This window comes from Meles meles, chromosome X (genome assembly GCF_922984935.1).
Source record: "Meles meles chromosome X, mMelMel3.1 paternal haplotype, whole genome shotgun sequence".
Taxonomy (NCBI): Eukaryota; Metazoa; Chordata; class Mammalia; order Carnivora; family Mustelidae; genus Meles; species Meles meles.
Window position 1 is genome coordinate 116,635,987 of NC_060087.1, and position 23,955 is coordinate 116,659,941.

A 23,955-nucleotide genomic window follows, 5' to 3' on the forward strand; every position below is an offset into this window, starting at 1 on the left:
TTCCACTTTCTCAAGGACATAGTATCTACAAAATTATTTAGAATTCTTTGCATGGGGGACTTATCTATTCTCCTCCATTTGTTGTTTTATTTTCATTTATATCAGTAAGGACTCACTGATATTTATTTTATACTTCGGGTTATAATACATCAGTACATTTAAGAATCTTGTTGCCCATACTGTTCCAGCTTTGGCCATCAGGAGCTCATTCAGTGGGTACTTTGTTCCTTTGGCACACTCCCATCGTTGTGTGTTTCGAAATTTTTTCTGAACACTGCCTTACTTTCTAGGGAAGATGCTTCATGCTCATCTTGTGTATTTTCTGTTCCAATGTCAAATCAGCCATTTTCCCAAGGATCCCTGGTTCCTTTTATTGGGGAATGGTATTAGAAACCAAGATCTGAGCTGTAAGTGTCTTCAGTGTTACTGGGGTGTCCTGGCTTCTAGGCACCCTCAGCTGACACTGGGAGGAAAGATGTATGTATGTACTAGCTCCTATATGTACATATACTTACATGTATGTATGTAATCATCCATATCTCTATTAATCTAAGCATAAGTTCATACCGATGTCTCTAACTCTAATCCATTACCACACGCATCATCCTGGCCTCCTCCTCTTGATGATCCATGAATTTGCATTCCAGTAGTGAGAAACCTGGCTCCCACTGTCCACCATCCCATTCCCTTAATTGTTCCAGCATACGTAGGAGCATCAGAATTGTTAACCAGTACTCCCATGGGAAACAACTTGACCAAAAGCCCATGATGCCTTTGTGCAGTTCCTTGTGCCTTTAGTCTTACAGACTCTGTCCACTTCCAACGTTACTCAGGTCAACACTCTTTACTCCACCTAGTTTGTTTTTTCTCCTCCCCCAGCTCCCCCTACCTTGTCTTGTTTTTTGTCTTAAATGCTCCTTTTTATCCCTTTTAGAAAATGGGGTGGAGATTGTATCATAAAAATTGTAATTGCAAAACAGGAGTCTCTACACAGCTAAGTGGGCAAAAAGACACGAGGATTGGTTTCTAGTTAAAACCAGTCTGCATTCCCATTAAGACTTCCTTTTGAAGCAGTGGGGATATGGTAGACTTGGAGGAACACACCTGGGCCAGTAGGAAAATCAATGGTAGGAGGGGTTAGAGCTGCCCATCTGTTTGTTCTGAGGAAGCAAGGGCAAGTTTAGCCAGTATTACTCTCCCTCCCACCAACACTGACTTAAATTAAGATGACTTAACCTATTACATTAATAATCTTACAGTTATACCAAAGAAGATCAGCTTTTAAAAATGTTTCTATTCATCTAATGAATTTCCTGTATGTTAGAGCTGTCCAATTTGGTACCGGTTAGCCATATGTAATTATTTAAATTTAAGTTAATTTAAATGAAATAAAACTAAAAGTTTAGTTCCTCATCACACAAGTCACATTCAGACACTCACCATGTTGGGTGCAGATACGGAATATTTTTTGTCATGGCAGAAAGTTCTATGACAGCGCTCTGTTAGCAAAAGACTGTTAGAGACTGAACTTTATTTTTTAAGATTTTATTTATTTATTTGAGAGAGAGAATGTGGGGTTGGGGATGGAAGGACATGCACAGGGCTCAGTCTCATGACCCAGAGATCATGACCTGAGCCAAAAATCCAGAGATGCTTAACTGACTGAGCCACCCAGGCACCCCAGAGACCAAGCTGCTAAAGATAGCCTTTCCCTGTCTTGAGTGTGTAGTCTAGTTAATATTAATAGTAAAATGAAATTAGCCTTAACCTATTAATTTTAGGTTGCTATTTTCTTGGGAAGAGCTGCTAATATTTACCCCTTGTCCCTCTTACTTAATTTGGGTAGAAGAAGTAAGATTGGATCAAATTTTCAGCACATGATGATGTTTGCTGGTAAGTTGGAACTTTCTCTCTTGGCCCATTCCACGGAACCACTCACAACACATATGCTAGCTTGGTAGCTTGGTTTTAAACAGGAATGATGTGCTAGTAATATGACTCCCTTAAACATTGAAGTTGCAACCTCCAGTAGAAAATTCTTTTTATAGTGTCCTGTTCCCTTCTGTCAGAATTTTTTTCTGGTTTCAAATTCCTGGTTCAGAAATATGTCACATGTTGTAGAGAAGATAAGGATTCATGTATTTTCACACAGAAACCTGTATGTGAGGGTTTATGGCAGTCGTAGTCATAATTGCCAAAACCTGGAAACAGCCCAGTGGGTGAACCGATAGGCAAACCGTAGGATGTCCATGAGGCCATGGGGTGCTCCTTAGCACTGGAATGCCCAACTGGGGATGCATACGCACAGTGCCTGAGGGGCGTTGTGCTGCGTGAGAAAGAAGCCAGTCTCAAAGGGTTCCATTCTCAAAAAGACAAAAGCACAGTGGTGGAGAACAGCTCAGGGGTTTGGCAGGGTGACAGAGAGGTGGGACTAGAAAGATGTAGTACCAAGGAATTTGTACCAAGGATGTAGTACCAAAGATGTAGTACCAAGGACACACGCCTCTAGCCACTGTCCACACTCATGGGACTGTACGCCCAAAGAGAGTGGATGTCACTGCGTGTAAGTTTGAAATTAAAATTCAAAATACTGCTAAAAGGTCAGCGCCTGTCAGGATCCTCTACTCATTCTCTGTATCTGTATCTCCTTTTGTGCATTAGTATATATTACATATTTGTTCACATGCTTCTGAGTTCTTAGAATGTGCCTTACTTCTCTGAATTTCTGAAGCTCGCGTTAGTAGTGAGTCACTGAAGAAGGCTCTTTCGTTCCCTTCCAGGCCTCCGTGGCGCGATGGCATTTGCCTTGGCCATTCGCGATACTGCCACTTACGCGCGGCAAATGATGTTCAGCACCACGCTTCTGATCGTGTTTTTTACCGTGTGGGTATTTGGCGGTGGCACGACTGCCATGCTTTCATGCTTGCATATAAGGTAGGTAGTGCCTGGGGAGCTCATTTTCATATTAGATTCGAGTTTAGGGGTTTTTTTTCTTTCCATTATTAAAAAAGTTCAAGCTTTGACAAATGTATAATGTTTTATTCTTTCCTTTTAAAAAATTATGTAACCTGCAGTACAGAGAAAATCAGAAATGTGCAAAAGAAAGTTAAACATCGTTGTTTACACTTTGAGGGATGTCCGTCCAGATCTCTTGCTATGCGTTAACATGTATTTTTAACAGAAAGGGGCAACACTGCAGGTATTCTTGTAAAGCGATTTGTAAATGTAATTATAGTGTGAGCATTTATGTTAGGAAGTATATTTACATCAGAACTTCATGGCTACATACACCGTAATTTATGTAACCAAATCCCTATCTTTGGATTTTTGCATTATTTCTAGGATTTTTCTGTTACCATTACCATTTGAGGATTTTGCTCTTAAGTGTTACCATTAACAGCGTGAGCATTCATAAAAATGCACACACCACTGTGCACTCGTTCGATTATTTCCTTGGGATCCATTCCTAGGAGTGGCAGTGCTTGGTCAAAGGATATGCCTGTATTTAAGGCTTTTGATCCATATCACCTGATCAGACTGAAAATGTTTCTTCTCATCTGCGGCATATGAGACAGTCCAGTTTATTCCAATCCTAATCAGATAACTAGTCGTTACCCTTCTCTCTCCACTTTGTGATCAGCACTGTCTCTAACCTGACAGTCCAAGGCCAAGATTGCAAGGTCTTAGTGTTAAATTCATACTAGTTAATGTATTCAGTTGGAAAGCTCCCTGTCTCTCAGGAGTACTGCATTGTTTCCATGGATACAGCAGCTTGTGTTGCTAAAGCTTTTGTAGATTTTAGTTCTGTGTTTGGCTGAAACATCATAGACCTTCTGCTGAGCCTCTAGAATGTGTAGGGTTCATTAGAGAAAACAGTATTTCATGTTTTATAGAATCTGTTCTCTACTTTTTCCATTTTATTATGCCTTTCCCTTAAACATTCTAGAGACCAGCCGGCCCTAAATCACACTTTGAATGTTATTATTGTCTTTATTTCTTTTTACTTTTCAAACTCCTTTCTTACCATTTCTGTGCTATTATTGTATATAATTGCAAATAATGCTCTTCTAATCCAGATCATTACTTCAGGGAGGACCTGGCATTTGTTGAGCACCTACTATGTGCTGGGCATTGGGCTAAGTACATTTCATGTATTCATCTAATCAAAATAGCTCCATTTTACAAATGAGAAAATAGTGGCTTTAAAAGCTTCTAAGTTGTTCAAGGTCATACAGAGAAGTCGCAGACAGAGGAGCCTCGGGTCTCACCTCATTTCTTGTAGACTGCGCTGCATCAAGAAATGAAGGTGTTCACTTTTGGAAGAATTAAACTCCTTTCTGCCTTAAGAGCTTGTAAATGAAGATTCGTCCTTATTCTACTGAGAAGAACAAAATTACATATAAGATAATTTATGAAAAATAATGCTCTTCGGTAGAGTCTCAGCATTTCCTTGGACTCAGTTCTCTTTCCTAACAACTCTCCACACAAAATACCCATGCCTACCCCCCCCCCAAAAAAAACCCCACCTAGAGTTGAATCCTCCTCACCAGATTTGCGAGCCTTTCGGTGCCATCTTGCCTGTCCTGGAGCATAGTTTGGCGCTTATGTACATGCATTGCCTTACGATCTTGGGTTAGTTCTTACTGTGCTTGTTTGGGGGTTTTTTGGCCTCTTTGTGAGCAGGGGCTGGATTTTAAGTTTCCTTTACCCCCCCCCCGGATTTGTCTAGTACAATTTTGAAGCTGCCAAGAAGTCCTTAAAGTTTAAGATTCATGCAGACCGAGTTTTGACTTTGAGTTCTTGTTCCTTCGTTCTCCAATTCTGTGGTCTTGGGCAAGTTCTTAACTCTTCTTACGTCTCAGGTTCCTCATTGGTAACGTGTGGGTGATAGTACCTGCCTCCTTGAGGGTTGCTGTAAGGATTCGGTGAGCTAATGTCTGTGGAGCTCTTGGTACAGCATTTCCAATGTGTCTTTTATTCATTCATTTGATTAATACCAATTGGTCGCCAGCCACGTGCCAAGCACTATTTTAGGCGCTGACTTAGTGGTTCTCAGGGGAGGGGTGCAGTTTGACAATGTCTGGAGACATTTTTGATTGTCACAAAGAGACGGGGCTGCTCCTGGTATCTGGTTGGCAGAGGCCAAGGATGCCTCTAAACGTCCTATAGGGCACAGAGCGGCACCCCCACAGCAAAGAATTGTCTGGACCAAGATATCAGTATTTCAAAGGGTAAAAGACCCTGCTCTGGAGGGATACAGTGGTAGCAGTAATATAGAAAAGTCTACACTTTAGTAGGAGAACACAGACAATAAGCCAGCAAACAAATATATGAAGAAAACAATTTAGCGCTGTGATGACAAACACAGTACTGTGAGAGTGACTGGGGATAGAGTGACTTTTATATGCAGAGCTCGGGTGACGTCTCTCTGAGGTTCCACTGGAGCTCAGTCTAACTGAATGACAAGAGATTATGAGTTAAACAGTGAGCAGGAAGAAGAATGGTCCAGGCTGTAGGGAAAAGAAGTGCAAAGGCCCTGAGGCAAGAGCAAACTTTGCCTGTTTAATAAACTGAAAAAAAAAAGCCCACATAGCTGGAATATAGTGATTGAAGGGTAGGCAGGAGCTGAGATGGGCAAGATCCTACAGGGGCAAGGGTTGGCAAATGTGTCCTGTAAAGGGCCAGATAGTAAATATTCTAGGCTTTGCCGGTCGTATGGTCTCTGTCTCAACTACTCAACTCTAGCGTGAAAGCAGCCATAGACAAAGAGTAAATCCGTTGGATTGGCTGTGTTCCAGCAAAACAGGAGGCATACCGGATGGGTATCTGGTTGGCAGAGGCCAAGGATGCCTGTGGGCCGTAGTTTGGGGAGCTCTGCTATCTGGCCTTGTAGGATGTGGGGAGTTTGGATTTTAAAATCCAATTGGAAATCTTTTAGGGTTTTAAAGCAAGGGAGTGACATGATCTCTTGGACCGTATGAAAGGATTGCTCCAGCTGTTGTGCAGACAAAGGCTCCTCAGTGAGCTAGAGCCAGCCAGCCGGCTCTTCCTGCGTCCTTTCACGTAGCTTGTGACAGTCACACTTGGCTCCCTGTCATTTCCCGCACAGACTTGGCACTTCTCGGTCTCCGAGCCTTTGCTCATACTGTTTCCTCTGCCTGGACTTCTCCTTAACCCGCCCTCCCAGGAAATAGCACAGCTCAGACGCCTCCTCCCTTTGCCCTGTTCTGTCAGACCCCCTCTTCCCTTTGCTTAACACGGGCATGGCTGTTACAGCACTCCTGTCGGCCAGCCGTGTAATGGCCGAAGAGCGACTGTCCAGTGGGAGTGAGATGAGGCATCAGATGCTTCAAAACTCTCTAGCTACATTTCTCATTTAATCCTTGCATCAACTCTGTGTGATGGATATGGTCCCCATTTTCCAGGTATAAAATTGGGGCCCATCAGGCGGCATAGCTAAGTTCACCCAGTTAGAAAGGAGCCGAGGCCAGACTGGAGCCCAGACTTGCCCGGTTGCAAAGCCCCTGGGGATTGCGCTCTAGTTGTGTCTGTGCCCCCCACTAGTCTGCGAGCTCCTTGAGGGCAGGCGCTGTGTCTCATTCATGTCTATGCCCTGTGCCTAGCACAGTGCCTGGCAGATAATAATTGCTCTGTAAATGTTTATTACACTGAGCTGGCTTCCAGGAACGTTCCGTCTGAGTATTCCAAATGTGCTATCGCCAAGACCACTAGATGTCACTTGAGATGCACAAATGTGTCTAGAGTTTACTATGGCTAAGAAGGTATTAAACAGCTTCTGGCCATTTAACAAAGACAAGATGAGCCTTTTGAATTACGAATCTGGTCATGGCCATCTGTTTTCAAGCACTTGACCATGATTCACTCGCCTTCCAGATGAGGTCTTGCATCATTTTCCTCCCTTTGGTGTATTCATATTCTGGGATGCTACTGCTACAGCTACTCACACTGCTATTTGTTTTGTGTTGTCTGTAGTAGTGACCTTAATCGATAAACATTTGAGCACCTATTGTGTATCAGGTACTGTGCTAGACTCTGGGGCTACAGAGATGAATTGAGACATGGCCTTTACCCTCAAGGAGCTCACAGTCTATTTGGGGAGACTGACAGGTAAATAATTAAACTCTACTGTGCTAAGTATTATTATAGAGGAATCTAGAAAGTGCTGTAGAAGGACAGAGGAAAGAATGGTTCCACCTGCAGGGGTCGCAGAATGGTTCTTTTGGAGCTTACCAAAAGAGTAGGAGAAACATGAGGGACGGTGCATTTCAGATAGAGGGCAAAGGCACAGAGGTTCGAGAGAGTATGGGGCTGGGGACAGGTGTAGGTGGGGATGGCTAATACAGGGTATGTAGAAGAGAATGAGGGGACATGAGGGTGGAAAGCTAGGTTGGAGTGGCAGGGGTCACTAGTCTTAAGAGTCCTCGGTGCCACCCAAAGGGCTTTAGTCTTGGCCCTCTGGGTTATGAGCCACCCTCAAAGTCTTTTGCCGAGGGAATGACCCAGTGAGTTCTGTACTTTAGACAGCTAACTCGAGGGGATATCTTGGCAGCCAGACAACCTTACAGCCAATTGCGACAGACCTCATGAGTCACAGTGAGGCCTGAGCTTGAGCTGTTGGAATGGAAAGGAGAGAAGATGTGAGAAACAGGGTAGAGAAAGAACAGACAGAGTTGGTGGGAGCTGCTGTTGCGAGAGAGGAGTCCAAGAGAGCTTCCTAATGAAGCTGTTCCCTGGGAGACGGAAAGCAGGAATTTTAAGCAGATAAAAGATAATTATGAAGAAGCCAGGCTAATATCTGTCCATTAGCCTGTGAAAACAACTGTAACTGGGCCCTCTCTTCAGTCATCATAACAGAATGTTGCCATGAGAGCTGAGAGGTCCGCAAACACGCAGCTCCCTCCTGGAACTGCGCCGTGCCGGCCTTGTGTTTGGAACTACCCAGTGGTTCCTATCCAGCCTCCAGTGCCCTGCCATTCAGGGAAGAGAATGTTATTTTTCTGAAACTGGTAAGTGGGATTGCAGGAAGAGAATCATTAGTAGACCCTGCCTGCCTCGGGATCCAAGCTGTTGCTAAGGAAAGTGGCAGGAGCCAAAAATCTACATCAACAACCAGAGAGAAGCAAGAAAAGATTCACCATTCCATAGCTTGCGTGTTGGGGAAAGTAGCGGCCTGACACAGCGCACAGGGGACTAGACCTCGTTTTGGCCTCAGGATCTCATTTGCCTTTTGTGTTTCTCCTTTAGGGTTGGTGTTGATTCCGACCAAGAGCACTTGGTAAATATGCGTTTATGTTGTCTCTAGCGTTCCCGTCGAATGTGCAGCCGCTCGGAAAGGAAATGGCCTGCCGTGGACTTCATGCCACTGTTATTTAGACCCTGTCCTGTTTGCACCAGCTTTTAACTGACATCATTCCTGGCTTTTCTCACTGCTTGATAGGGAGAAAACCAAATTTTAGACCACATGTGGTTATCAGGGGTGACAGCTCTCCTATCTGTGGGCCAGCCTGGGTTTGGCCACGGAGTGAAACAGTCCCTTAAGCACTCCTAGTTTTCAAGTGGCGGCTCTGGCACATGGAGCCTTTTTCCACTCTGGTTTGCGCATGAAGGCTTGTCTCTGATGTCAGCTCCACTCCAGCTGCTCTTCCTGTGTAACTCTCAGATTGGATGACCAGCAGCTGCCCTTGAGAACCACCTAGAAGCTTTGCGATCTTCAGCCAGTCTTCCCTGGCTGGTCAGGAGAATGTACTTTCTTGCCCCGTGCCTCTACCTTGGCCAGGTCTCCTTGCTTAATTTTAGGTGTCTTTTTCTCACTTGTTCCTCTGAACCTGACCCTGGTAGGTGCCTTCTCCAGACTGGCCACCCATTTCTGGTGTTTTCCATCTGCTTTTTCATGGTTTCTGAGCACCACTGAATACGTGACTCCATCCTAAACATTAGATGGGAAATCACAGAAATAATGTTTTGAAAGATGGAAAGTCTCTCTTCCAAAACACATTCTTTTTCTTGTCTCAAACAAGCAGTGGTCTATTTGTCTTCCGGGTGTGGTTCAAAAAAAAAATTCTCAGATTCACTTCCTAAATGCTAATTTTGTTAGCTGTTGAGTGACGAGTGTGTATGTAATACAGTAAGTACTTGCCTCTTTTGTGGTCAGAACCAGACTAGTATAGTTTCATGGGCTTGAAATACTTGTGCAAACCAGGCTGGACAAATCCCCATGATGCCGAGGTGCTGGGGTAGTCTCTAAGGGGTACTAGTTCCTCTGGCCTCCACCCCCGTGTCCCAACAAGAATCAAATATCATACAATTCACCAGACCAGTGCTTGGTCATGGTCCACGTAAGTCTCTCCCTGCTATGTCTCCTCACAGAGGAGAGATGGGCAAAAGAAAACAAGGTAGGTGAGTACCACCTGTGAGATACAGAAAAAAAGACCATTTTCCCTTGCCCTCAAAACCCTGTGGGAGTCTTGCTTTGTTGCATCATGTAGTCAGTATTCCGAGTGTCCGCTGGGAAGCAGAGAGGAACGTGTTAGGAAGCACGAAGTATTTAGGGTTAGGGGTATAGGTGTTTACGTAGTGAGGGGATCGTGAGATTTATAGACCCATTGCTCTTCGAAACACAGAGACATACAAACCTTTGTGTACCAGTGTGGACGGAAGTGCAGGTGTTTTTCAGCTCTTGTAAACCCATGCAGTATTCTCAAACATTCTTTGTGTATGTTTGGATACATGTTGAGAGAAAGATTTACTTATTTATTTTGAAGATCAGGAAAGACAGCAAAGAACCAAAACCCAGAATCTAAACTCCGTGTCCTTCAGAAAGCCTGGGACCGTGGAATATCCATGCTGGAAAGGGCCTTTGAGATTCTTTACCCCTCACGCTGTGTGCACAAAGAAATCCAGGCTCAGGGAGGGGAAGGGACTTGTCCAGCTAGTTCATGTCAGAGCTGACATGAACCAGATCACCTAACTGCCCCACTGCTGACTGTACCACATTACAAATAAGGACCCAGTTTGTTTTTGGAAGCTATTTTAGAAGAGGCCTGCTTGCTTTGTTAGTTTTCCCTTCTAGCCGGTCAGGCTTACCATGGAATTTTTCTGCCTGCTTTCATTTTGCTAGTGTTCTAAGAACATAGCATCTTTGCAGAAGCCCGTTACTTTTGGGACCCATTACAACTCCCAAAGATAGGGATGTCGATGTGATGTTTTCTATTAAGATGCAATTCACATTGTGGGTGTAAGTCTTGCAGATTTAAGGGCGAATTATCACACATTGATTTTTTAAATGACAGTAGACTCATAAATCAGCAGGCAGCCTGAGTAATAGAGGTATTCAGAAAAACATTTCAGTTCCGTATTCCAAAGCTGCAGTATACAAGCTATTAAATGTCTAATGCTACCCGTAATAGAGGGTATCTTGTGTGAAGTAGGCTATATTTCCAAGTCTAAAAAGAAGTGGTTCTAAATAAATGTGTTCTTTATCTTGGTGTATGGATTGATTTCTTTATTATCTGTTTGCAGGGTATCCCTGAAAATGAGAGAAGAACCACCAAAGCCGAGAGTGCCTGGCTTTTCCGGATATGGTACAACTTTGACCATAAGTATCCTTAACTGAGGGGAAAAATGGTAGTGTAAACATGGCCAGTTACAATTTAATGGGATGGCTGTTTTGACCATTCCCTTCCTGAAGTGGAATACAAAACCTACCTTTGGTCTTCCTTTTACCCTTCAGTGTGGCGGATGGAGAAGGTTATGAGAGACAATCCCCACAAATGAATCCCTCTGAAAACCCACAATGCCAGCAGGGAGCGGTTAGTGCAGAAGGTAGCTGTGTGATGGGCCTCACGAGCCCTTATGGGAGACTTTATGGAGCAGTCGCTGTCTTTTAGTGAATTTAGTGAATCTTGCAAAAGGTTATTTGCCAGTCCTTGTCAGTGTGCTAGGGTAAAAGAGGAAAGGCAACCTCAGGGAAAAGCGTGCAGATGAGACGAAAACAGAGTCATCTTAGATACCGCAGTAGCCAGTGGTGGGTCCACTTTCCCTGACCTGTCAGGAGACTGGAAGATCCGCCTATCCACTCAAGGTGCCAGTGTTTCATTGTTTACCAAATCTCTGTCTTCTGTTATAACTGTCTTCCTCATAGCGCTGCTTTAGGTTGTGTTATGTTCTATAACCTGTTTAAATCATGCCTTTCAGAAAATATTTTATCCCTTACTATTTGTTAAAATCAATTTCTTAGGGGCACCTGGGTGGCTCAGTGGGTTAAGCGTCTGCCTTCAGCTCAGGTCATGGTGCCAGGTCCTGGGATTGAGTCTGGCATTGAGCTCCCTGCTCAGCGGGGAGCCTGCTTCCCCCTTTCCCTCTGCCCCTGCTTGTGCATGAGCATGCTCTCTCGTGCTGTCTCTCTCTCTCTCTGTGTCAAATACATAAAATCTTTTTTTAAAAATCAATTTCTTATTTGAAAATTGAACTGGGAAAAGGGAGCATGCAGTTCTTTTAGGCTGAGGCTTTTTAGTAAATGAATCAAAACCCGGTCTGTGTTCCACCAAAGCCAGTTTGGGACAACCACGTAAAAAATGTTTCCCTCGCTTTCGACTTGCTGATGAAAGCTTTGTGTATTTAAGAAAAATGCACTGGCACTTACCATTAGAAGCTACTACTTTCTATATTCCATTTGCTAGATTTTTGCAGTCACTTTTTGCAAGTACTCAAAATTAAATTACTCTGTGGAAACAAGAACACAAGCATATCTGTGGTATTAAGCCTCCCAGTAGGGAGAGAGATCCTGCCTCTTTAAAATTGTTTAATGATTATGTCATTACTTCTGGCTCCATTATCAGCATTTTGGGTATAAGCCACTCCCATATCTCTTGGGGCTTTTTCTTCCCTCTGATTTAACAAAAATTGTTTAATGTTTCCTGCATAAAATGTTTTGCACATTTTCTGTATAATACATGTACGAAACAACTAAATAATCCTGATGTAGAGAAAGGGCAGAATAATAGCTTATTTTTCTGTATATTTTTATAGAAGTAAACACCAAGATTTGACACAGTACTGCTAGACTAAGACACAGTAATTTTTTTATTTTTTGAGAGAGAGCGAGCTAGGGCAGGGAGGGGCGGGGGGCAGGAGGAGAGGGAGAGAGAGAATCTTAAGCAGCCTCCATGCCCAGCACAGAGCCTGACGTGGGGCTCAGTCTCACGACCTGAGATCATAACCTGAGCTAAAACCCAGAGTCAGGCACTTAGCCAACTGAGCCACCCAGGCGCCCCAAAACCCAGTAATTTTAATACCTAGTACCCTAGTAGAAGTAATCATTCATCATTCTGGATTTCAGATCCTTTGGGTAGCCAGATCGCTATAATTGATATATAACTGAAATAATATACCCAAATCTTAAGCTTGCGACCTGTGTATATAGCTGTGTGCTTGCTACCCTTGTAAAGATACAGAGAACATCTCCAGCATCCCTGAAGCTGCCCGTGTTCTCTTATAGTCCGTAGTGCCTTCCCTGCCCCTCCCCCCCCCCCCACAAAGGGCACCGCTGTTCTGCTTGCTGGCAGCATGAATTAGTTTTACCTGGTTTTGATCTCCATATAAATGGAATCATGTATTGTGTATTATTTTCTGTCTTACTTTTTCACTTAGCAACATGTAATTTGTCTATATCATTGCCTATACCAGTAATTCGTTCTTTTTCATTGCTGTGTGGTATTCCAAAGTGCAAATATATTACAGGTTTGTTGGTTTGCTTGTTTCCAACCATTCTACTGTTTGATAAACCTTTGGGTTGTTCTCAGCTTTTGGCTATTACGAACAAAGTTAAAAGTTCACATATGCATCTCATAGTGACCCTCAGCACTCATTTCTCTTGGGTATATACCTAGGGGAAAAACTTCGGACAAGTGTATTGTTCGGCTTTTATAGGTACTGCCAACCAGTTTTCCAGAGTGGTCATAACCAACTTACATTCCTACCAGCAACTTCAGGGAGTCCCCCTTGTTCCGATCTCCACCAAAACTTGATATTTAATCAATCTTTTAAATTGTAGCCATTTCCATGGGTGCCTAGTGATACCGGATGTGGTGTAATTTGCATTTCTCTGATGGCCAGTGAGATCAAGCATTCCTTCATATGTTTATTGGCTATTTGGACTTCATTTTTTATGAAGTGTGTTCAGTTCTGTTTAGTTCTTTTGCCCATTATTTAATTGATTTGTCTTACCTTTTTCGTATTGACTTGTAGTTCTTTTATATTCCTGAATTGGGTTCTCTGTTGGTTGTATATATTATGAATATTTCCCCCAGTCTATAGCTCACCTTTTCATTTTCTTAATCCTGTCTTGTAAGGAATAGAAATTCTTCATTTTAATGAGGTTTTATCTTACTAGTCTTTTCTTTTAGTGCTTTTGTGTCTTGATAATGCTTTTATATTTCATATCCCAAGAACCTATATTTTCTCCTAAAAGTGTAATTGTTTTAGCTATCACATTGAAGTTTTTGACGCACCACAAAATAATTTTTGTGTATGGTGTGAGGTATGGGTCAACACCTACTTTTTTCCCGTATGAGTATACAATTAACCCCGCACCATTTATTGAAAATGCCGTCCTTAACCCACTGAATTGGAATGGAGCCTTTCTTGTAAATAACTTGGCCATACGAGTGGAGGTCTGTTTCTGGACTTTCTTCTCTCGTTGTCTTTTTTTTTTTTTTTTTTTTTTCACATCAATACCACACTCTATTAATGATTGTACTTTGTAATAAATCCTGCTGTCCAGTAGGGGAATTTCTGTAGGTTTGTTATTCCTTAGTATTGCCTTAACTATTCTAGGTTCATTGCATCTTCATCTAAATTTTGGAAACAGCTTGCCACTTTCCACACACACACACACACACACACACACTCTCACTCACTCATCCATTCACCAAAAAAAAAAAAACCTGCTGGTAATTCTCTTGGGTTTGTATTAAATCAATAGAAGAATTTGGAGAGAACTGACGTCTTAATAATATTGAGTCTCGCAATCTAATAACATAGTATGTCCTTCCATTTCTTTAGATCTTTAATTTCTCTCATTAATGTTTTATAGTTTTCATTGACCAGTCTTGCATATCTTTTATTGTATTTACTATCCCTAAGTATTTGATGCTATTGCAAAAGGTACTTATTTTCTACTTGTTTGCTCTTAATATATAGATCTGTAATGGGGTTTTTAATATATTGACCTTGTATCCAGCAGTCTTGTCAAGTTCACTGATTATTAGCAAATAGTTTATAGATTCTTTTGTATTTACTGCTCATAAAATCAAGTGAAAAATAATGTGTCTTTTTTTCTTTTCTAACACCTTACATTTTTTTAATGTCTTATTACACTGGCTGGACCTCTCCAGTACAATGTTGAGTATAAGTGATATAGTGGACATTTTTGTCTGATCCTGACCTCAGGAGGAAATTTTTCAATATTTCACCATTTAATATGATGATAACTATAGGTTTTTGAGATAGCTTTTGTCAGGTTAAGGATATCCTCTTCTATTTCTAGTCTCCTGAGAGATTTTAGCATGAACAGGCATTGAATATTATCAGATGCTCTTTCTGCATCAGTTGAGGCGATCGTGTATTTAATTTGTTCTCCTTTGATCTGTCATTGTGCTGTTTTCATTGACTGAATATTAAACCAGTCTTGGACGGTTAGAACAAATCCCGCTCGGTTGTGATACGCCATCCCTTCTGTGTGTCACAAGATTCAGTTTACTGATATTTTGTGTCTGATTTTTGTGTCTGTTTTTGGGAGTGATACTGGTTTGTGGGTTTTTTTTTGTCATTGTTGTAATGTCCTTGTCAAGCAACTATAGCAAGATAATGCTGGTTTGATGACATGAATGGGAAAGAATTTTTCTCTTTTCTGTTTTCTGAAGGATTTGTATGTTTTCTTCCTTAAGTGCTGGGAAGACTGTACCAGTGAAGTCACCTGGGCCTGGAGTGTTTTCTCTGAGGAGGGTTTTCATTTCTTTAATAGATAGAGGACGAGTCCTCATTTTCTTTAGAAGATTTTATTTATGTATTTGACACAGAGAGAGAGATCACAAGTAGGCATAGGGGCAGGCAGAGAGAGGGGGGAAGCAAGCTCTCCGCTGAGCAGAGAGCCCAATGCGGGGCTCGATCCCAGGACCCTGAGATCATGACCTGAGCCGAAGGCAGAGCCACTGAGCCACCCAGGCGCCCCTAGTCCTCATTTTTTTTTAAAAATGTTTTATTTATTTGAGAGAGAGAGTGTGTGTGTGCAAGCAGGGGGAGGGGCAGAGGGAGAGGCAGAGAATCTCAAGCAGACTCTGTGCTGAGTGTGAAGCCCAGCAGGGGACTCAATCCCATGACCCCAAGATCACCACTTGATGTGAAACCAAGAGTTGGACGCTTAACCAACTGAGTCACCACCCAGGTGCCCCAGGACTATTCCTCATTTTTTTTAAAGATTTTATTTATTTGACACAGAGAGAGAGAGATCACAAGTAGGCAGAGAGGCAGGCAGAGAGAGAGGACGAAGCAGGCTCCCTGCTGAGCAGAGAGCCGATGTGGGGCTCGAACCCAGGACCCTGAGATCATGACCTGAGCTGAAGGCAGAGGCTTAACCCACTGAGCCACCCAGGCACCCCACTATTCCTCATTTTTAACTGAGAACCCAAGGCTTTGGGTTGTGACTTCAGAAAGTGGGGAATATATATGTGTGTCTTTCTCCCATTGTCTCTACTTTTTCTTATGATTCCCTCTTGTTTTCTTCTGCGTATCATGCATGTTATCATGTCTGTTTTTACTTTTTGGAAAGTAAATGAACACTGAAATGAGGGTCTATGATAGAGGAACTCATGATACATAATTTTTTAACGTTTTTAGAATTGAATTTTCTCTGATACGAAGTTTTCAACTCATTGAAGATACCAACAGAATTCACAATAGATGATTAAAACCATTTTTGTTACGAAATTCTGCAACTGGAAAATTTCATCTTTTTTCTGACTCTTCCCACTCCGTACTTTCTACCATATCTCCTTCAGTGCTAAACTGAGAGTGATTCTGTCTTCCCTTTGCTTTTAGTAAAAGCAAAACAGCAATAGGACGCAGTAGACATGGTGCAGGACTTGGAGTCCAACCAATTTGGGTTCATGCATGGGTCCGTCACTTGCTTCATTGTGTGACTTTTAGGCGGGTCATTCCTTTCCCTGAGCCTCAGTTTCCATTTCTGTGAAACAGAGATGGTAACAAAATCTCGCTCTGTTGACTCACTGGCATACAGTGGCCACAAAATGAGGCAGCATATGTGAAAGCCCTCCGCGGCCCTCAGAAGCAGTGGGTACGCCGTGAGGGTGGTGGTCAGCACACGACTGGTTTGGCGTTTGGGAGGAAAGGGGCGTGGCTCTTCCTTAACCCGGGGTGCAGCTATCTGAAGCCCCTGCTGACGCACAGTGGACCTCCTCTCACTACGACGCTCCCTGCCTGCTGTGGGCCCATCGCCAGATGCCTGACCAGCCCCCAAGCTTATGAAGTAAGTTGCTTTTATCCAAAACCTAAGTTCTTCATGAAGTTAAATTTTTTTCTGCTCTGTGGATACATCACTGGTTCGGTTTTGCTTCACCGGCCTTTAAGGTATAAAATCCATGAGAGGGAATATAAGCCTATTTTGCCCGGCCAGAAAATGCATATAGATACATATAGAAATCTAGAGGTACAATTTCACAGTCTTTGAAACCTCATTTGAAAAGAGATCTAGTGTATTGCCTCACTTACTGTCAGTGATTTTAGTAAATAATTCTATTTCCCCACTGGTCTTCATTTACTGACAGTATGTGGCCCAAGCTCAGTATTGAATGTGTTATGTTTTCATCTATGAATTAGAGTGGTCACAGTCATTTTGAGAGGATTAATAAAACCATTTTTGATACCCCTAAAGTATAACAGATGGTCTTTCACTTCAAACCCGCCACATTTGGACATCAGGGAGAGTTTATCTACCGGTGTTCCGCATTGCTCGGCGGCAAGAGCATATCGAGATAGAACCTAGAGTCCATATTTTTTTCCCTTAGCTGCCAACATGAGATTGGTGATTCAACATGCATCACAACACAGAAAGAAATGACAAATGCTGACAGCCTTTACTTTAAAATATGAACATCTTATTTTTCAAGTTCTTTTTTTAAAAACCTTTGCTTCCAACCCAACCCTTCCAAAATCATCTGTGGCATCAGATACAGGGCCCAGATTAAGCCCACCACCCGGGCTGGTCTGATGGAACAGCTTGAGTAGAGCAACAAGGTCGTGGCGAAGCAGTGTAGACAGGCACCGTGTGGTTCCCTATGCCCTCCTCTGGGGTATGTTAGAGCAGAGCCCACAGAGAAGGGACGGGCAGAGGAGTCTTAGTAGAGGTGGCACCTACAGGGTGGGGTGCCCTACAGCTCTGTGGGACATTGAGTCCATGCAGCTGCCCGACAGATTGTGCCCGGGGGTGGGGGAGCACCCGTATTATCTTGTCTCTCCCTCCCACATGGCCCAGGCTCTCCACGTCGAGCAGCCTCCCTGTGCTCTGTGCCCTGTCAGCCTACGAGGCCGCAGAGGGACAGCCAGCTTTGTCAGCTCAGTCAGTGAGCCTCAGCTCTTCGATTCCAGAGACCCACTCACGGTCACCGAAAGCCAAGAGTTCCACAGCTGCGCATCCTGCGGACTATAGCAAAATACAATATTGTCATATTCGTTTCCTAGGGTAGCCGTAACGAAGTACCACAGACTGAATGGCTCAACAGAAATGTGTTGTCTCATAGTTCTGGAGGCTCAAAGTCTGAGGTCCAAGTGTGGGCAGGGTTGGTCCCTTCTGAGGGCCATAAGGCTCAGTCTGCTCTGGGCCTCTCCCTAGCTTCTGATGGTTTGCTGCCGGTCTTAGGTGTTGCTTGGCTTGTAGTAGATGAGTTATATAGATCACTCTCCTCATCTCCACATGACACTCGTGTGTGTGTGTGTGTGTGTGTGTGTGTGTCCCCAAATTTCCCCTTTTTTTAAGGACACCCACCAGTCATACTGGATCGGGGCCCACACTACTGACCTCATCTTAACTTGAGCATCTGCAAAGACCCTATTTCTATATGAGGTCATATTTACAGGTACTCATGGTTGGGATTTTAGCATCTTTGGGGGGGACAGCATGTAACCTGTAACAACCATAAAACTTAATTTTTAATGTTTTTTCATTTGTTAATTAACACCTACTTTTTTAATTATTGAAGTTAACTCTACTTGTGGCCAGCTATTCAAACAGCATGGAATGTACAAAGTGAAAAATTAGTTTCCTCCTTCTCCCACCTACATCCCCCCGGAAACAGTCTTTATTAACGATTTATTGTGTATGCTTCGTGATACACAGGAAGTACGTTACTTACATGTGTATATATAGCTTTGCACAAACTTAGACAAATTTACATGTGTAGCTTTCTTACTGTTTTATACAAATGAGATCACAATTGCATTGTCCTGCTACTTGCATTTTTCACCTAGTGATATATCGTGGCTACCTTTCCATGACTACACGAGACCCATTATCTTCTCTTTATTCATGGCTGCCTAGTGTGGCTAGACCAGCATTGATTTAATCAGTCTCCTATGGATAGACCTTTAAGTTGTTTCCTCTCCTTTTTTGTCTCTACAAACCGTGTTTATAGTAAATATTCTTGTACCTGTGAATTTATCCAAGTATATAAAGGTATATAAAATAGATTTTAAGGGTTAAATTGCTGAGTCAAAAGGCATATATGCATTCTAAAATTTGATAGCTATTGCCCCAAACCTCACACTCAACACAGCCCTTAAAGGTGCTGAAGACCCCTTGCTGGTGTGAAGACACCCCCGAGCTTTTTTGTTGAGTATCGCTCAGTGAGGTGACAGACCCTGGTGGGCCTTCATGTCATCCTCTGCAGAGCAGGAGGGCCTTACGGTTGGTTAGTAGAATGGGTTTGTTTGCTTTTTAATTCACATGGCTTCGAGTATTTAGGCAAATATTTAGCAACAGCAGATTAAAACTGTTTTAAATTGGTGTTTATTTTTTTTTTAAAGATTTTATTTATTTATTTGACAGAAAGAGATCACAAGTAGGCAGAGAGGCAGGCAGAGAGAGAATGAGAGGGAAGCAGGCTCCTCGTGGAGCAGAGAGCCCGATGCGGGGCTCGATCCCAGGACCCCGAGATCATGACCCGAGCCGAAGGCAGCGGCCTAAACCACTGAGCCACCCAGGCTTAACAGTCTCCTCAGTCTGACTCTCTCAGACGAATTTAAGATTTTCAGACACGCAGCTCAGGAGAGACGGATGTCCGCTGTTCGTATCAGCTCTGCTTCCCTCAAGGAATATTAGTCACAGATTTTTTTTTTTTTTTTTTTGCCAGATCCGTAGGAGCGTTTAGAATGATTCTTATGCTTTGTATTAGAAAAAGATGACTTTCTGATTTTTAAAAGTAATATGTACTCAATATAATAAAATTTCAGTACAAAAACATAAGAAAATAAAAATCACTAGCAATTTCATCATGCAGAACTAATGATCGTCATCTTGTTGACTACCCTTCCAAAGTTTTCTATGCATATATAACATTCTTTTATTTACCAAAATGGCATTGTGTGTGTGTGTGTGTATTTGATTTTTACCCTTTTGTAGAACTTTATTTAATTCTCCACTTTTGGCCACAAAGTCTCCATGAGAACCAAAAGCTTATTGAGCTGGGAGACAAGTATATGGTGAGGTTTCAACACATTTGGGGAACATTGTATCTCTAGGCATTGTTCATACTGAAGTAAAAGCTTCATTTCCATAAATCCACTCATCCACTCAGTGATCCATTGACCTTACATTTGGAGAATACTTTCCGTGTGCCCCAGGCCGTCTGGTCGTTGGACTTGAGCGTAGAAGGGGCTCAGAAGCTAGTGTGGGCTGAGAGCAGACCAGTGTGTGTGCAGCTGTGGTACAAGGGTAAAGGGCACTACAGGGCCCGGGCTAAGTGCAGGACACCAGGAGAGAGCACAGGAGGCACACCTTGGCCAGCTTTGCAAGATCAAGGAAGACCTCCAGCAGGAAGGGACTTTCTTTTAAGCCAAGACCTCAGTGATAAGCAGGCTCTAGTCAGAGGATGGAGGGCGGGGGAGACAGAAGGTAAGGGAAAGCATGAGTGATTTGGGTACGTGTCAGCAGTTCAAATGGCAGGCACACAGTGGGGCGGCTGGAGTGGGTGAGGCAGATGCCAGAGCGGGAAGGGGTGGGGGGATGGTGAAACGCCTGAGTCACGAGGTGTTTTTAAGCCAAGGTGAGGACTGTGGGCTTTATCCTGAAGGCAGCAGACTAGCCCTGAAGGGTCTTTTTTTTTTTTTTTAATTTTTTTTTTATTTATTTGTCAGAGAGAAGGAGAGAGAGAGAGAGTACACAGGCAGGCAGAGGTGGAGAGAGAAGCAGGCTCCCTGCCGAGCAAGGAGACCATGCGGGACTCGATCCCAGGACCCTGGGATCATGACCCGAGCCGAAGGCAGCGGCTTAACCCACTGAGCCACCCAGGCGTCCCGCCCTGAAGGGTTTTAATACGAATCCTTGAAAAATTCTTCTGTTGGAAATGTTTCTTGAGTCAGTCACATAGCAATTCTTAAGACTTATTTTATTTGCATTTAGAACCAGGAGCAATTGAAAGACGATGACTCCGATCTTATTCTCAATGATGGCGATATTAGTTTGACGTATGGGGATTCCACTGTGAACACCGAATCGGGAGCATCTGGTGCCCCTAGGAGGTTTATGGGAAACAGTTCTGAAGATGCCTTGGATCGGGAGCTTGCGTTTGGGGACCACGAACTGGTCATTCGGGGAACACGCCTGGTTCTTCCTATGGATGATTCTGAGCCCCCATTAAATTTGTTAGATAATACAAGACACAGTCCAGCCTAAGCTTACTAATACTCACCTAGTGATTTGTAAAATTTGCACATGTGATTGTGAAGAAATTTGTACTACCTAAAAAGTCCCAGTGCATGTCTCTGAATGTTTAAGCTGTATAAATACTCTTTATATGGCATCGAGAGAATATAAATATCCTGTACAAGGCAGATTGTGAACAAACTATTCTTTTATGTTTCATTGGCTGCACTATGTAGCTTGGATCTGTTTTAGAAAAAAGTTATTTTCACAGTGATGTTGTGTGTTCCGTTAGCTTTACGTCTCAGTTAAAGTACACGAAGTGACAGATTTACTCTTTCTTACACTTACCTGATACTTAACCAGAGTACCAAGTTCTTGTGCCGTGAATTAATTTTTTTTCGTGGGAGGGGAGGGAGAGGAAAGAGGGAGTGTTATCTCTGGGAAAGCCCAGGGATGGATAGGTTCCTCTGTTGAGAAACTTGTGTTCGTTGCTACTGCCTTGGTCGTGACCTTTGTCTTTCCTTTTTCTCTGGTGGCCTGTTGTGGCATTAGAGGCTGATGGTGTTCGGATCTTGTCCCGTTGGGAGTTGGGAGTGAAGTTGGGGGGCCTCTTCCCCCCACCCTTGCTGTGAAAGAACAGATTCATTGACTATAGCACACTGGTATTCAGAAAAGAAGGGCTACAAATGACATCCAAGACTGTGTTGCTTTTCTCCCAGACCAAGACCATAGGAAGGAGTCGTATCATCCTGCCAGGTTAGCCAAAGTACGGGTGTACATGGCACACAGCAGGTGGTTTGCATTGGTGGGGGCCGGGGCAGAGCGCGGGAGCGGAGTCAAGAGAAGGGGGGGTGCTTCGGAGAGCTCTCTTCCCAGATGTGTAAATATTCCATACCAGATAAGTTTAAATAAGAAACTCAGTGCTGCTTACTTTTGGATTATATACTTTATCTGTATAGCAAGCTTTGTGGTCAGGTGTTTTTATATCGATTTAAATCGCTGCTCTTTAGCAGCCAAACAGGAGCAAAATGTAAAATTTTTGAACTTTACTGTGTCTCATTGTCATTCGTTAGTCTGTAGTTGATGTTTAAAGTTAATTTATGACTCCCATGATCGTTCCACACTACATCAAGGTCAGTCGGGGAGAAGCGCACCGCTTTGGAACTCATCATAAGGGCAGTGTTCCTTTACGTGCTCCGGCTAGACTTGTCTTCCTCTCCATGTTACATGTTAATATGAAATACCGAAGCTGCCGTGTGGGTGTGTGTGGGTGTGGGTTTGTTTTTTCTTTTACAGTTTTCAAGGAAGAATACATAGCAACTTCCCATTTCCTATTCAGAGAATGAAAGTAGATTCTATTTTGTAATGCTGAAAAATCCTACAGGTGCAGTGAATGCTTCAAAGGGGGATACGTTCTGATGTGGATCCTGGCCTGTTGTTAATGTTTCTGAAGACAAATGGAAACTTGTGTGGGTCTTCCCCCCGCCTCGGGTCTGAGTAGCATTACCTTAAATCTTAACCCGATTTGCAAACTGATGTGTTTACATGATGTTCAAATTTCCCAGCAAAAGATGTCTTTCCAAACAAAATATGTACTTATTCTCCCCAAGGTGTCTGTACTGTTGCGAACACTCTGAGATTTTAAGGGAATTCTCCTGTCGGACTCTTGAGCGGCAGCTCTAACTGTTGGCATCACCATTTGTTACGTAGTGGTAGCGACTTTCCTGCTATGCAGGAGCCCCGTGACGTGTGCATTCAAGAGGACACGCGCCTCTTCATACAGTCTCTCATTTCTTGTTAATGTGTGTTTGAGGGGCTTTGAACTTCAGCGTCCTTCACCCATGAAGTTATTCAAGTTGTAAAAGGTCATACAAGAAATTAACAACTACCTTTTTTATTCTGTCAGGTTACTGAGCTCACTTTAGGAAAATGGCTGTAAATACTTAGCATGACACAGTCAGTAACTTGTCTCTTTCAGCATGCATCAGACTTTTTCTTAGGGAAACCGATACAGCTTGAGTCAACTAAATCTGCCTTCGTACTTTATCAAAGGGGAACCAGGGCTGCTGTGCTTATATCAGCATCTGGAAGCTTTTCTTCTCCTCTAATCTGTGTGCACATCTCCAAGCAAAGAAGAACCAACAAACTGTGCTCATATGCCCGTCGGTTTTCGACACCTGAGTGAACTCGAATGAAGGACAGTCTGAGTTATTACCATCACGCACAAAGAAGAGCTGCTCTCGGACTTAACTGTTCTGTTCTTTGTGAACCCTGCGCGTTTGAGTGACTCAAACATTGCATCTTTTAAAGTTATTTTGTAAGGTTCCTTGGCATTTTATCCTCGTCGTCCGTGTTTGGCAATGTGCTGTTAAAGAAATAGACTTAATCTGTATGTATTTTTTTGTTTTCCCTTGGAGTACTTGGACAGATGTTATAGTGGTTTCTTTTAGGAAAATCTGTCATTAAAAAAAATTATAGCCTTGCAAATAACCACTCACGGTATTTGAGTCACAGTTTATTCTAGTGAGAAGTAAAGAGTGCTGACTTCATTTATTTTTCTACCTATATACCTACTGGGAAAGCGGGGAAGACTGATGTTTGAAAAAAGAGCAGACAGAAACCTACCAGAACGTAACGTGTGGGACTGCCAACCAAGGGGCTTATGTGTAAGGCTGGACATATTTGCTTGTGGTCACAATTGGACCATTTAAGAAATAAGACTCAAAGCACTCAAATTCCGTCACACTGATTTGTAGCCTGTTAGCTCGGTAATGGATAATGTCATGAAAATGTCAGTTCCATGATGTGGCGAGAGTAGATTCTGTGTCCCGTTAGGTAGAAAAGCCATTCCAAGTTTAGTTGAAAGCACGCTCACACAAACAGCCCTTTCCCCAGTTAGAGAGATCTTTCTTTCTGTACCTGAGCAGTTTTATAGCTTAGGGTCTGCTCACAGCAACTTTGTCTAGTAAAGGCACCAACCACACTAGCACTCTGTTTTGTAG

At 43.0% G+C, this 23,955-nt stretch overlaps 1 protein-coding gene across 4 annotated transcripts in view; it reads left to right on the forward strand.

Moving 5' to 3' along the window:
- The window catches only part of SLC9A6 (solute carrier family 9 member A6), a 53,250-nt gene extending 29,804 nt beyond the window's left edge, over positions 1–23,446 (forward strand). For 2 of the 4 annotated variants that reach the window (XM_045994973.1, XM_045994972.1), the window contains 6 exons: positions 1,782–1,893; positions 2,781–2,934; positions 8,266–8,296; positions 10,540–10,619; positions 16,459–16,564; positions 20,711–23,446. In XM_045994973.1, coding sequence (XP_045850929.1) covers positions 1,782–1,893; positions 2,781–2,934; positions 8,266–8,296; positions 10,540–10,619; positions 16,459–16,564; positions 20,711–20,983 — 756 coding nt within the window. In that variant the 3' untranslated portion in view covers positions 20,984–23,446. Of the gene's footprint in view, positions 1–1,781; positions 1,894–2,780; positions 2,935–7,038; positions 7,129–8,265; positions 8,297–10,539; positions 10,620–16,458; positions 16,565–20,710 lie in introns of those variants that run through there. The other 2 variants (XM_045994975.1, XM_045994974.1) reach the window with 2 other exon arrangements.
- Positions 23,447–23,955: the final 509 nt, after the last annotated feature.